This window comes from Onychostruthus taczanowskii, unplaced genomic scaffold (assembly GCF_017590055.1).
Source record: "Onychostruthus taczanowskii isolate IOZ18803 unplaced genomic scaffold, ASM1759005v1 scaffold4, whole genome shotgun sequence".
Taxonomy (NCBI): Eukaryota; Metazoa; Chordata; class Aves; order Passeriformes; family Passeridae; genus Onychostruthus; species Onychostruthus taczanowskii.
Window position 1 is genome coordinate 15,498,725 of NW_024501459.1, and position 13,966 is coordinate 15,512,690.

General features: G+C 36.9%; 1 protein-coding gene across 2 annotated transcripts in view; it reads left to right on the forward strand.

Annotated features, from left to right (window-relative positions):
- RALYL (RALY RNA binding protein like) overlaps positions 1 to 13,966 on the forward strand; it is a 367,232-nt gene that overhangs the window by 337,687 nt on the left and 15,579 nt on the right. For both annotated transcript variants that reach the window (XM_041412786.1, XM_041412787.1), the window contains 3 exons: positions 176 to 256; positions 8,359 to 8,472; positions 12,704 to 12,882. In XM_041412786.1, the coding sequence (XP_041268720.1) occupies positions 176 to 256; positions 8,359 to 8,472; positions 12,704 to 12,882 (374 nt within the window). The remainder of the gene's footprint in view (positions 1 to 175; positions 257 to 8,358; positions 8,473 to 12,703; positions 12,883 to 13,966) is intronic.

A 13,966-nucleotide genomic window follows, 5' to 3' on the forward strand; every position in this document is an offset into this window, starting at 1 on the left:
CGTGTTAAAGGAAGTTCAAAACAGGATTGGCAACTTGGGCTTATTTAACCCTTCTTTAGTGAGCTGGCCCTAGAGGAGCTGATGAACAATAGGCATTCCCTCCTGCAAACTCACCAAGCTCCCCACTCCCTAGTATGTCCTGGGAACTTCATCGTCCTCTTCGTGCATCTTTCAGCACCCACCCGTCTTCCCCTGCCCCTTATGTGGAGTGATACTGTCCTTGGAAGCATCACTGGAAGAGGAAGAGAAAGATCAGGTAGGGATCAGATATTAGAAAGAATGAAGCAACTGCAGTAAGTGTTTTGCAGTACTAGAGTGGCCAGCAAAACATCCTGCTGTCTTACCATGAAAAAGGTGAACCCATCAACAGTACATCTTACTGCCAGAGGAGTTAATTATGGCATCTACAAGACGCATTCATATACTCTGAATAACACATTCAAATCTTACATGCAAAAAAACCAAATCTTACATACATCAAACAAAGAAGGATGGACCTCATGAGCCCATTAGGATCCATTCTTGATCCTATTGTATGACCTGAAGATATCAGAGACCTGGAAGGAAAACATGTAATAAGCATGTAAATGCATGTGACTGAAAAAAATGGACATGGGGTAAACGCAGCTAAAGATAATGTTGTGCACTCAGGAACAAAGAGCTCAAGACATTCCTTGGAAAGGATAATGTTTTGACAGAGAGCCTCTGTTGTGTGTACAGTTAAATCACTTCCAAGCCTCCAGGGAGTGAATTGGCTGGATGTCCATTACCACTAACAAGAGCTTTGATGCCTAATACACAGGAAGACATCTAAATTTAGGTGTCACTTTATGAAGCTCACTCAGACCCTAAGAGGATGTCTGGGAGTAGCAATATTTCCTTTGTTCTCTGGAGAATGAACATGAGCCTACACATATTCATACTCACTTTGAAGTAAACCTTTCCTAAATATTTTAAGGAATAAATTATGTTTTCTTTGCATATTTTATAAAAGAAAGGAAGCAGCGCAAGATCACTTTAGGAAACTTTGAACTTAAATTACTTGTTAGTCCTTTTCAGTCCTTGGATCTTTGGGTTTTCACACAGTGAATTAAAGCTGTAGATCTCATTTGTTCATCATTTTCTGTTGTCTTATCTATATGAATACTTAGCAGTATCAGTGCATTCAAATGACTAATGGTCCCAAAGTATGCATTAATAACAATGGGTTTTTTTGATCCATTTGCCATGAAAAGAGAGTTTATTTTCAGATAAGTTTTTATATATTTTTCTCATTGTCCAGACCAAGAATAACTATAAAATTCTTCTAGAGAGCTGAGGATCTTAGTGTTTGTATCCCAACAGATGTCAAGAAAAGCTCTCACCCAGAAACCTGAACTTCTATTGTAGTGAATGAGGCAGAGAATATTAAATTAATATACAGATATTTGTACCTCGGAACTACTGAAAATTTTGCTTTATATCTTCTGCATTTCAAAAAATGCTTTGTAATACTGTGTTAGGACTTAAATAATGCATAGTATAGATTATAGGATTCAACCCTAGTCCAACTGTCCACAGGCACTTGCCACAAGATTTCCAAAACACTGCCTGCAAAATGTGGCAAATATTGCAGAAACTATAAATTATTTAATGGAGGTGCAATCAGGAGTGTCCATATCCAAACAGACAGTGTTATTCTCTAGTGGAGGTACCCTTCAGTGTATTCAGGTGTGATCTGAATTCTAAGTGTCAGTCTTAGAGCTCCAGATGACAAGATCATCCTTGGATCCAGCTCTTTAACTGAAGGGAGAGCTGCAAGATGCGTCACTTAAAACATGGGCTTTTTGACTGTGTTAGGTTTCTATCCTCAATTAGTTACAATGACAATTGGAAAAAAATGCAGATTTTTATTATGATAAAATAAATTGCACAAAAATATTTCTGCAGGTAGCATCTTTAAAAGGAGTCAGAGACCCAGTATACAGATTTTTATGCCTAATTTTCCCATAGAATTACTTCCCTTTTTGTCAATTCCAGTCAACCCATCATAAATGTAGAAACATGATTTTGTTGACTTGGACAAGAATGTAATCAGCTTACTGTAAGACATTCATCAGAGAAGTAGTGGAGCCATTCCCTTAGAACTTCAATTTGGAAAGTAGAGAAGGTATGTTTTGCAACTTCCTTTGCCATTTTCTTGGAAAAGTTAGTTATATTGAATTGTGGGAGAAAGCAATTTAATATTTTGTGGCTCCTTACTCTACACTGCTGATCTGAACCCTTTGAACTAATGCACTGTCAATTCTAATGTTAATTTTTTGTTAGGTAAATAAGGAGAAACATTCAAGAAACATTCAACAAATTCCTCAATAAGGAGAAACATAGTTCATGGGAAGGAAGCTATTTTGAGTTTAATGAATTATAACAGCACAAAACACCTTAATTGCAAGTTTAGAATTAACAATGTCAAAATGGTATTGACTATGCTTGGAAGATTTCACCCCCATATAGCAAAACTCTCATGAAATCACTTCCCTTAAGAGACCTTTGACATGTAAGTAGAAATCTCATAGATATAGCTGTTCACACTCAGATAGGATCCAGAAAATGAACCCATACGTGTCATATTAAAGGTCAGAACACAGGACACCCCCAAGTGAAATCACCAGAATCAAAAGGACTCACTTCAGAAAAGCAGAAGTCCAAAGGCAGAAGTTTATTGTTGCACAAAGGCATTACAAAAAACGTAGTATCAAAAATGCCTTGCTCATTGATGAGCATATCTGCAGAAATAATATCTGCCGGCACAGTAAACTCCTGTTTGATCAGAAAGTGACAATATGTGTTTTAAAATCTGCTTCCAAAACATAAAATGCATTAGGAAGATTTTATTCCTTTCTTAAATCCATCATTTTTCTAGCAACAGTTATCAATATTTTGTTTTCTCTTTAACTCCAAAGACTAGAAGTACATAAATCAGCATTTCCAAATTACAGAAGTAACTCACAAAATTAAACATGTTGGTGGATAAATCACACATAGTAGTTATTCATGTTAATGGTATGAAGCAGTACATTCCAATTGCTATTTAGAGCTGGGAAGAGCTCACTTTTTATTTCAATGTAGAAATTGAAGCACTCAGAGTGTGAACTTTAATTTTACACATCTGAAATCAGGAGGAAAATATTAATCAAATCTTTTATACTCTGTGTGCTTGAAATTAAGGAGTGGACACTTCAGGCTTTAAAATATGTATTGAATAATGTCTTTAAATGAATTTTTGATTCATAGAGTTTATATTTAGCTTCTTCAGCTGATCCATTTTTCAGTGATATCTACAGTAATAAAATATGATAAATTTTTTTTTATTAAACATGAAGGGCTTAGTTAAAAATATATGACATTTCTTCCCAAATAAATCTGAATCATGCTTTGTAGATGATCAATTTGCAGTTACGCAAAAAATATGTTTCACAAAAATCTATAGTTCAACAGTAGCACTTTCATTTTTAAAAATGCAATTGACCTTAATTTATTCCTCTTATAATGCAGTGGATGTGACGGTCTACTTTGGTGTTAGATACTTTAATGAAAGATTCATTCTAGGCTAGAAAGTGTCACTGATTCAAATTTCTTACTCTTGCAAATAGCATCATCATCTAATCCTTTAAGATAAATCTTAAAAATAGTTAGGGTTTGCGTTTTTTCTGTTTCTTGTAATTTCCAGCTTAGTTTGTTTCTCATTTGTTCATATTCTATTTTTTTGTTCCAACACTGTCTTAGCATAAAAGTGTTATTTCTTTTTACCTTTTTTTGTCTTCAACAAACAAGAAAAATGTTTCTGTCACACTAATGGCTTTCCATTTTTATGGTCATCTTCACAGCTGCTCTCCACATGTACCTGCTAGAATTCAGTGGTTTAACCTGTACTCACCAGGTCCTCATCCAGAGACAAAACACTTCTCCATCCTTAGCAATACATCATTTGACATGCCCTAGCACTGCATTTTCCTTCTCATGGTTGCAGATAGTGATATTCTGTTATCAACCCAAGGACAATTCTGTCACTGTCTTCTTCTGCTGATGAGCCTTGGTGCTAAGAGTAGGACTTCTGTTGTTAAGTGTAGAGGTTTTTTCAGTGAAATCTTATCTTTCTTTTTTTCTAACATATCATTCCTTTAAATCACCTTGCCTCTTTTTCCATTCCAGTTTACTCTGAATAAGTGATATCTTTCAATTTCATGTCATCAGCAAATTTCACCTGTTTATTTACATTTTTGCATCAGAGTTGTTGAAGATATTTAGCCATTACTAATTTCATTAATAATTATTCTCCCATTCAATATGTACATTTCTGTTATCTGCTGTCCTTTATTTTATCTGTTAATTGGGAAAAAATTCCCGAAGAGTAAGTTACTTTAATTTCCTATCCTATTGCTCAAAAGCAGATGAACAGATATTTTGGATACATGCAGTTCTGGTGTCATATTTACCAACGGCTTTATTTCTTGCCTGAGATCAACTAAAAAAAATACGTGATGTTTTAAAGAAGAACTTATATAGTCAAAGCAGGACACCTAGAGCACAGAATTTATAATCTTTACATTTTATCTTTGTCATAATACTGCTTTAGAAGCCTGAAGTTCTTGCCAAGTGCTATCACAGACTTACAGAATGGTTGAGTTTGGAAGGGGCCTCTGGAGCTCTTCTGCTCCAGAGGCCCCTTCCTCTGCTGCAAGTGTTCTGCAAAACAAATTTCCCACGACTGTGTCTGATCACACCCATGGAAAGAAAAAATAAAATTCTCATGTTTAGATGAAATTTCACGTGCTTTAATTTATGCCAAAGGTCTTCAGTGGGGTCTACTGAGAAGATTCTGGCTTTGTTTTCTTCATTTCCTGTTGTATCGAGGAGCCCAGATGTGGGCACAGTGCTCCAGATGTGGCCTCACAAGTGCTGGGTAGAGTGGTGTGCTTCGTCTGGCCGGGGCAGACTCAATTTTCTTTTCAGTAGCTACTATGGGGCTGTGTTGTGAATTTTTGTTGGAAACAGTGTTGATGACACCAATGAGCAGGATGGGGATGTGCAAGGAACTGGGAGGGTACACATCTGGGACAGGTGACCCCAGATGGCCAAAGGAATGTTCCAGGCAGTGGTATCATCTTCAACAATAAATTAAGGGCAAGATTGGCCAGGGCTTGTTCAGACCATCTGTCATCTGTTGGTGTCTTAATTTGCATTGCTTTTATTTCTTGGACTTTATTTCTCTGTTGTTTTCCTTTTCATTATTATTATTATTATTACTATCATTAATATCATCATTATATTGTATTTCAATTAATAAACTGTTCTTATCTCAGCCAATGAGTTTTCTGACTTTTACCCTCCTTATTTTCTTCCCCCTATCCTTCTGGACGTTGGAGGGAAGTGAGCGACTGTGTGGTGCTCATTTGCTGGATGCAGTTAAACTGTGACAAGGAAAAGAGCCAGTAACCTGGCTCATGCTCAAGTTATTTTTCATCAGGGTCCTTCATAATTTGTCTTTAGTAGTTGCTGCTTACTGCAGAAATACCCACTACACTATAATTGAGAGTGGAATTTCTCTAGGATAATAATTTTGAAGACTTGTACAATCCTTCACAAGGTAAAACAATAAGCAGTTCAAATAATTACACCATCACAATTTTGGAAACAGAGTGAAAGTTTGGCAGTTGTGCAGACTGGTTGAGATTTTTTTTCTTTTTTCTTTCAGTCCTTTTTAGTGTTAACTTGAAGCAAATGACTCTATTATGATCATGGAATCATAGAACCATTTAGATTGGAAGAGACCTCCAGATTGTCCTGTTCAGCCTTTAACTGCTCACTACCTTGTCAACTAGACCATAGCATTAATGTCAGACAGTGGTTTCTTGAACACCTGCAGGGATGGTGACTCCCTAGGCAGTCATTTCCAATGTTTAACAACCATTTCCATAAAGAAATTACTTCTAACATCCAACCTGAACCTCCCCAGGTGCAGCTTGAGGCTATGTCCTCTTGCCCTATCACTAGTTATCTGGGAGAAGTGGACACCTCCCACCTACTTACAACCTCCTTTCAGTTTGTTGTACACAGTGATAAGGTCTCCAGGCCAAACAACACCAACTCCCTCAAACACTTCTCATATTATGTGCCCCCTAGACTTTTCACCAGCCTCATTGCCTTCATTGCCCTTCTCTGGAGACTCTCCAGCACCTCAGTCTTTCTTCAACTGAGGTGCTTAGACCTGAACACAGCACACAAGGTGTCTCACCAGTGCTCAGTACAGGGGGACAATGACTGCCCTGGGCCTGCTGGCCACACTGTTGCTGATACAGACCAGGATGCCACTGGCCATCTTGGCTACCTAGGCACACACTGGCTCATGTTCGGTCATCTGTTGCCCAGCACCCCCTTCTCCTTTACCACTTTGGTTTGTTCCTGGACTCCTCGTTGTTGTCTTGTTCCTTCTAGTGCCATCTTCTTCCAAGGTTTTTTTTCCAGAAACACCACATGGAAGCCCCTGTGCAGCAGACCTGAGTTGAACAGCAGCGCTACGCATGAGCATGTTTCCATGTCAAACTCAGAAGTGCAAATGTCTTCTGCTTTGCTTAGTAGACTGGAAATAAATTAGGTCCTTGCAGTGTCACTTCTGGGTCTGACCTTTCAGGCCTGGCCAGCCTGCAGTTTGTCAGCCAAGGGAGCATCCATGACACAACAGTTTGGCTGCATGGAATGTATTGCCAACAGGCTTCATAGTGGGTTGCTGCCAGCACTTAGCATTCCTCACCATTTCACTCTGGATTCTGAGCTACCTTGCTACTCCAACATGGACCATCAACTGCCCCTGGGGACTCAGTAACCTTCTAAATATTTAGTTGTCAGACTCTTAACAATTTATTTCAGATCTGTGGGATTGGAGAATGACCCATTATTTCTCTAAGAACATTTTAAACCCTCATTCTACAAATACACAAAATAATTCCATCAAATACCATATAGCATATAAGAGTCTAGCACAAAGGTTAGTTTCATGGTTTTTGTTTTTTTTTTCTTTAAGTCCTTCTGTTCATTCCTTGTGAGATCAGAGGTTTCAGCCTATACAGTGAGATAATGCAATTTCTCCATATAAGCACGATTAAACAAGTGCAATACTGCATATAGCAACCTACGGCTTTTAGCTGACATGTTATATTTTAATGCACATGGCCCAAACTCTAAGATAAAAATCTCTGGTTTCAGCCTCAGTGAATATGTTACAAATTTGGAATAAGGCGAATCACTGAATCAGGCTTGTCTTCACACTTCATCATAAGATTCATTGCCCAATGCACATTACCTGGGACGCCATGATACCAGACATGGCCAATGTCATCAATGAACAGGACTGATGCAGCAAGATGCAGCCAGAAGACCCTTTTGACAGACAGGTTCTTCTTCATAGCAAACACCCTTTTTCCCAGGCTCCCTAGCACAAACAGGGCAAGTGTATTTGCTTGGATCACCTTCTGGGCATAAAACATATGTTCTGATAATGCCAAAATAATGAGGTAATTTATGAGGGCTGCAGCACTGTGTCTTTTGGAGTTAAAACATTTCCAATGCAGTTACTCCTTCTTAGGTTAGACAATGGGAGCACATTAATAAATAAAAATGAAGAGTAAAGCAGTACAGTAAAGATTTTGAAATTTCACTAATAATTTACAATGTGATGCCTCCATTCACATCCTTGAATGTGATCGTAAAATGAAATATCTCCATATATTACCCATAGCTGGTAAAAGTACAAGAAATTGCCAACTGAAACTGAACTGAAAGCTTTGAAGCAACAAAACATGACACCTTTTGCAATGAGTTCTTGGCTGGAACATAACCTTGAATTCCTGGCTGCCCTAGCACTTATATTACCATTCACTCTTGCTGACAAATACATACTGTAAGGGATCTATTTATTTTTGTCAATATTATTACAAAAGAACCCAGCAAAATAACATTGCACGACTGTGATCTGTCTGTCATATTTGAATTATTCTTTCACTATAAGCTGTTTTTGAGTAAAAGTTGCTTGGATTTATGAAGATGTTTTTTGAGATGTTCTTCCTGAAATAGCTATTACTGAGCAGCACACCTTTCATGGACTCTTGCCAATTAGGCTTAGAATCCTGTGGTTTCTAGGATTCTGCATTTTTAACTAACAACATTAATTTTAAAAGCTAAATCTCTGAAAATATTGACAAAAATGAGAGAGTAGACTTTCTACTAGACAGAAAAGAAAAAAAAGAAAGTTTTGCTTGGAGGGGGGGATGTTACCACAAATATAGTTTATTTCATGTTTTGTATTTTGCTCTCTTTCCACAGTGAAATCAGATGAGTTGCAAACAATCAAGAAAGAATTAACTCAAATCAAAACAAAAATTGACTCCTTGCTAGGGAGACTGGAAAAGATTGAAAAACAGCAAAAAGCTGAAGCAGGTAGGTAAAAGCCATTTTTAGTGAAATGAATTAAATTAGAACCTTGTTACCAGTCAAGCAGACAGACCAAAAAGAACTGAAGCATTCTGAAATTTTGGTACTTAATGGAGGCCTGAAACCAGGTAAATCAACTCTCAGGTAAAACTACTGGGAGAATAGATTAATATTCTTCACAGAACATGCATCATCCCTTAAGACTCGTATTTTATGGTGTAGTAGGAAAAAATAATCTTTCTAGTTGTTGTGGAAACAAGACATCACTAAAAAACTGACTGAGAAGAATCAAGCTAGAAGTTTTTGACCATGGGGATGGAGGTGCTAGGCACATTAAGTATTAATAGATGGTGTATATCAAGAATTATTGCCTGGGCAGTAAGCAGTAGGTAATAGGCACAAGCTGAAGCAAGGAAAAAAATTCTTTTTGATATAAAGAAAAGAGATTAAACTAAGCAGTATAGTGAGTTGACCAGAGAGACCATACTGGCTCCATCCTTGGAAACATTCAAAACTCATTGGGCTCAGGACCCATGGACCTGGGCTAAAATTTGAGTTTGTCCCTGATTTGAAGAGGGATTGGACTCGGAGAGCCCAGAGATACTTTCCAGCCTCAGTTATTGAGTGAAGTCCAGGTCTCTTCATAAAACTTGTTACAGCTCTAGTTTTGCCTTTTTCTTAAAATGTTTTGGTTTTAGTCAAACCTTAGGAATGGAAAAATCCAATACTACTTCATAATTTAATCAAGTCAGTGAATTATTCATTTTCTTTGATGAATGACCTCACCTGGCAGCACTTTAAAGTCATCCTGAGAGTAATAAATTTGTATTTTCACCATGGTATATATAAAAAACAAACTCAGTTCTTATGCCTGTCTATGGCATTTTCTTTGCTATTTCCTTATAGATCACATGCATATTTTTACAGGAGCTTTATATTAGTGAGTTGATTTTGTGAGAGTCAGCACAAAATGGATGCTTTATCTCATGAAAAACTCAATTATTTTTTTTTCATCCCTCCATTCTGTGATAAAACCTTTTCCTGAATTTTGTGTGAAATGTGTGAAATAAATTCTGCCTCAGAATCCACAACTGCCTGGGTGTCTGGACAGCAGTTAGTTACATGAAGCCAAAAATCTATCAGGACACATAAAGAGAATTCCATCAAGATTGTCTAAAACATTACTGGGGATTAGCAGTTGAAGGTTACAAACCTGACACAGTCAAAATAGGAATTTAGATATGGATGCGTCCTGTTCCCAAGTAACTTTAAAAAAAATTGTTTGAAAAATAACCTACCTTTTCTTTACAATAATTTTCTAAGTTGACAGACAAGGACCAGTCCTCCAGCTGTTACAGTTTATCTCACAAAGTTAAAGGCTTTTTACAAGTCTAAGGTAAATCATTAGTAGAGAGTGTGATTACTTCTTTCAGATCTGTGCACAATATGTATTCATTAGATTCTATTTTGTACTTTATGCAAGTTGGATGAAAGTTGGTATAATTGGTGAAGACATAATTGCAAAGCATTCCATGGAATCACTTGTGCACTGAAATACTCTTGATTGTGCTACCTTGGGGAGCTTTTATAAAAAATCCATTACTATGCAAAACAATCTACAGATCATTGTACTTTGATATTCAATTTTCACTTTTTCTAAAGGACTGTAGTGGTCTTATTTAAATAGAAATCAGGTCAGAAAGAAAAATGTTGATTTGTATTGAGTCACAGTCTTATGGCTTCTGAAGACATGCAATGAATATCCTCAGATATTAAAAAATGTTTTCAAAATATTGATGCTTTAAAACATCAGGCGCAGAACCCATCCCTCATATTCTTTGCCTCCCATTGGAGGGTGGGAGGAGAAAAACACCTCAAAGATACCAGTAAGAATGGAACCCCATTTAAGTTTCCTGAGCTGATGAAGAGGGTTATGCAGCCTGGATTATTAGCATGCAGACCCAAAAATATTTGTGTAAGCTACATCAGCAGCTGAACTATTTAATTTAGAGTGTCAAGTGGGAGATGATGAGAGGATTTTGTTCCTTCTGTATGGTTTGGCAATATTATTTCTTATTTTCCTCTGCCAGAAGGTGTGGCCTCACTAAGACTGAGATCAGAGAGATGATCTGTTTCTCATTTGCACAAAGCAAAAATCAAGCCATCATCTTGCTCTTTTGGTTTTCTAAGTTTGGCTCACTCTCCTGAAGAATATTTAATTTTTAATCCTAAAAGTTTTTACATCTGGAGGAATGTGATGTTACAGGCTGTACAAGCTCAGTGCATACATTGGTTAATGCTCTACAGTTGCATGAAAACTGTTCTTACAGTAAAAGCTGATGTTCTGGCTTTTTCTATTACCAACCCCTAACCTTTCCAATAGGGGGAATATAGAAAATAGGATTTCCTGTACATAGGAAAGCTGTAGAAATAGCTCCTTTGTTTGCAAAAATCTGAACTGGGAAGCTGGGAATAAGCTGTTCTGACATGCAAAAAAAATATTTAGAGACTATTCTCTAATATTAGAGATTGGGCTATAATTAGGCTCAAAGTTAGGTACTTGAGTTTAAGACAATTAACTAAGTGACCTAATTTTTTAGCAGCTGTATCTTAGAAGGTTTCCCATTTAAATGGATTGTCTATCAATTCAGCAAGCTTGTTTTTAAAAGCCTTAGCCAAAATTGATTCAGTTGTCATTGCCAGAGCTGAGTGATGTCAGAAGCGGCTTAAGACAGGAAGTGGTAGGGCCAGACATAGAAGGCATAGATGATTCAATCCATATTTCCTTATGCATAAGGCAAGTAACACCATCACTTTTAACTAGCATGGCATTGTATGGAGCACCTTACCAACAGAAGATAAGGCTCCATGGGCTGAATCTTCTGCTAATATATATGACTACAGTACTGTCAAAGCAGCTGTCTAAGATGACTTTTGTATTCTTTAAATCTAAGAATCTTTCTGAAGACATTAGTTGACTGAGGGAGGAAAGCTTAATTTTTCTGTTTCTTCACTAAGTGAAGTTGAAAATGAGGGACTAAAGACAAATGAAGACTAAAGAGATGAATGTAAGTGGCAAAATAAATGTGCAAAGTCAAAAGGTAAAACAAATGTCTTGGTTTAAGATTATGGAACAGAAAAATGCCATCAGATTTGAATAGTATGTGTAGCTGGTAATAACTTGTGGTAAATAAATAATAGAGCTTCAAAAATATAGAGCTTCAAGGCAACACTTAATTCATTGGTTGTCCAACAAGATAGGTGTTGAACTACTAGTGTTACAGAGCAGTCAGTCTTACAAAGGAAGAAATATTTTGTTCTAGAAATTCTGTCATTGATCACCCTCAGACTGAAAAGACATTTTTCTAGCTTCATGCAACGAGTTCTCTGGCCTGATTCACTCTGAGTACATAAAGTGTTTCATATAAATTCCTGACATGCATAGAAATAAGACTCCGATCCCTCCAAACATTCTTCTTTCCAGTCAGTCTCTGTCATTCTTCCATCAATCTTCCTCTGGATTTCTGCGGTTTGGATGAAGTTCCTCAGCATATCCAGGAGTTTCCTAATACCTAGTCAAAACAATGTAGCTAGCCTCATGAATTCAACCAGAACAGATTCTTCAGGCCTCCATGGAAATGGCCTTTCTTTTTTACCACTTTGCAGAAAATATAGGAAGCCAATACTTGGTTGATTGGAGGGGGACATTCTCCAGTTACGTCAACACACTATACCAATGAGGAGTAACAGATATTTTACTCCATAAAAACACGTTCACCTGTCTAAAAGTATTTGTTGATTACCTGTATGACTGTTAAAATATATTCACAGCAAATCAATGCAAATTCTTACTCATTTATTGGCAATTAACGGCCTTCTGCTCCTCAGAGCATAGATATTTATGTACTTCTCACTGGCTGCACATGAATAAACTTCTTTGCCAATTGGATTCCAAGGCAAAGTCAAATACAGAAAATCAAAAAGCTGTATCTAGTGGCAAATCAAGACTTCATCCACTGAATGGCATGGATGGGGTAGATGATCATATTAATATTGTGATTTATTTATGCACTAATTTTTGAAAGAAGTTTTCAATCATATTTTCCTGGTAGACATTAACACAGAGAATTTTACAAATCTAGTACATCTGGAGATGGAAGTTTAGGTTTCTTCTCAGAGCACTTTACCAACAATAGGAAAGGTTACTGAATCTCCATAGAGTATGTTTTCCTTACAGAAGCCCAAAAGAAACAAATGGAAGATAATGCTGATTTGATTCAAGAGGAATGCATATCAGAGAATGCAGATAACTCTACGGAAGAGCCAATTGAAGGAGGGCCAGATGCAGATGGGGATGGAGAAGATATGACTGATGGGATAGAGGAGGATTTTGATGAGGATGGCAGCAATGAGCTGGTAAGGAATAATCATAACCTGTCTGTCTATATGGTTCCTACAAGTAACCACAGAGAACCAACAGCCTGGATTAACAAAATAAGCTCAGAGCAGCACTGGGATGTTCTGTAACTAGTGTCTAGACCTATACGCCTCATACTTCTAATATCAATTAAGCATAGGAACTTCTGAGGAAAAAGAAGAAAAATATATTTTACTACTTTTGGTGATTTTAGAAAGGAAATAAAATGTAGTTTAAATCGGTTTACATTTATTATTTTACATATGTAAAAATATAGAGTGCTATTTTTTCCATTTTTTTTTTAAATGCTGCTTTCCAAAATTAAATAAGATTCCAAAATGGAGAACTTTTTCATTATTAAACACTTGCTTTCCACAGTCCCAAGTCTCCATCTTCCATGTGTATACTCTGAAGGCTGTATTGGCAGATACAGATTTTTTTGATGGAAGGATTTCTCCTTAATAAATGTTTGGCTAAGAAATGTTTGGATTTTCAGCCTGAGGCTGCACCTTTCATTAAATAAAAGCATTTCACTTAGCACCATTACAGTCCTAAACTCTTAAGTTCTTCTAGAGCAATATTAAAAAATATTTGGAAAGTGAGATGCATTCCTAATAAGAATGGAACAGTCACAGTGGTTTAGCCTCTGTAATACTCTCCTTTCCTTCCTGGTTTTCTTATTCTGCTTTGAGCTGAAAGAACTTTTCCTGCTCATTGTCATTGCTTGCATTTAAAAAATATTAAATCATGGGTACAGTAAAAACCTTTTAGTGAAGCAGCAGAAGTCAGTTAGTAAGGGACGCAGCAGAATCAACAGCAAGTCTGGAGTAACGGCATGTGAATAACCAGTAGTTTGTACTGCTTACTGCAAATGCAATTTAAACCTATTTGTAATTTTCAGGTTTATGTCCCGTTAGCCAGCCCAAGACTTGAATCTCTAGATCCTGAATAGCTTTATTCCCAGAAGGAGCTACTAAAACCTGTATTCCCTCGCCTTTTTACATGCAATGTAAAACAGATAACATTAAAGAGACAGCTTCTCCTCTTCAGATATGCAGGATGTCTGTAAGAAGCTGTCACCCT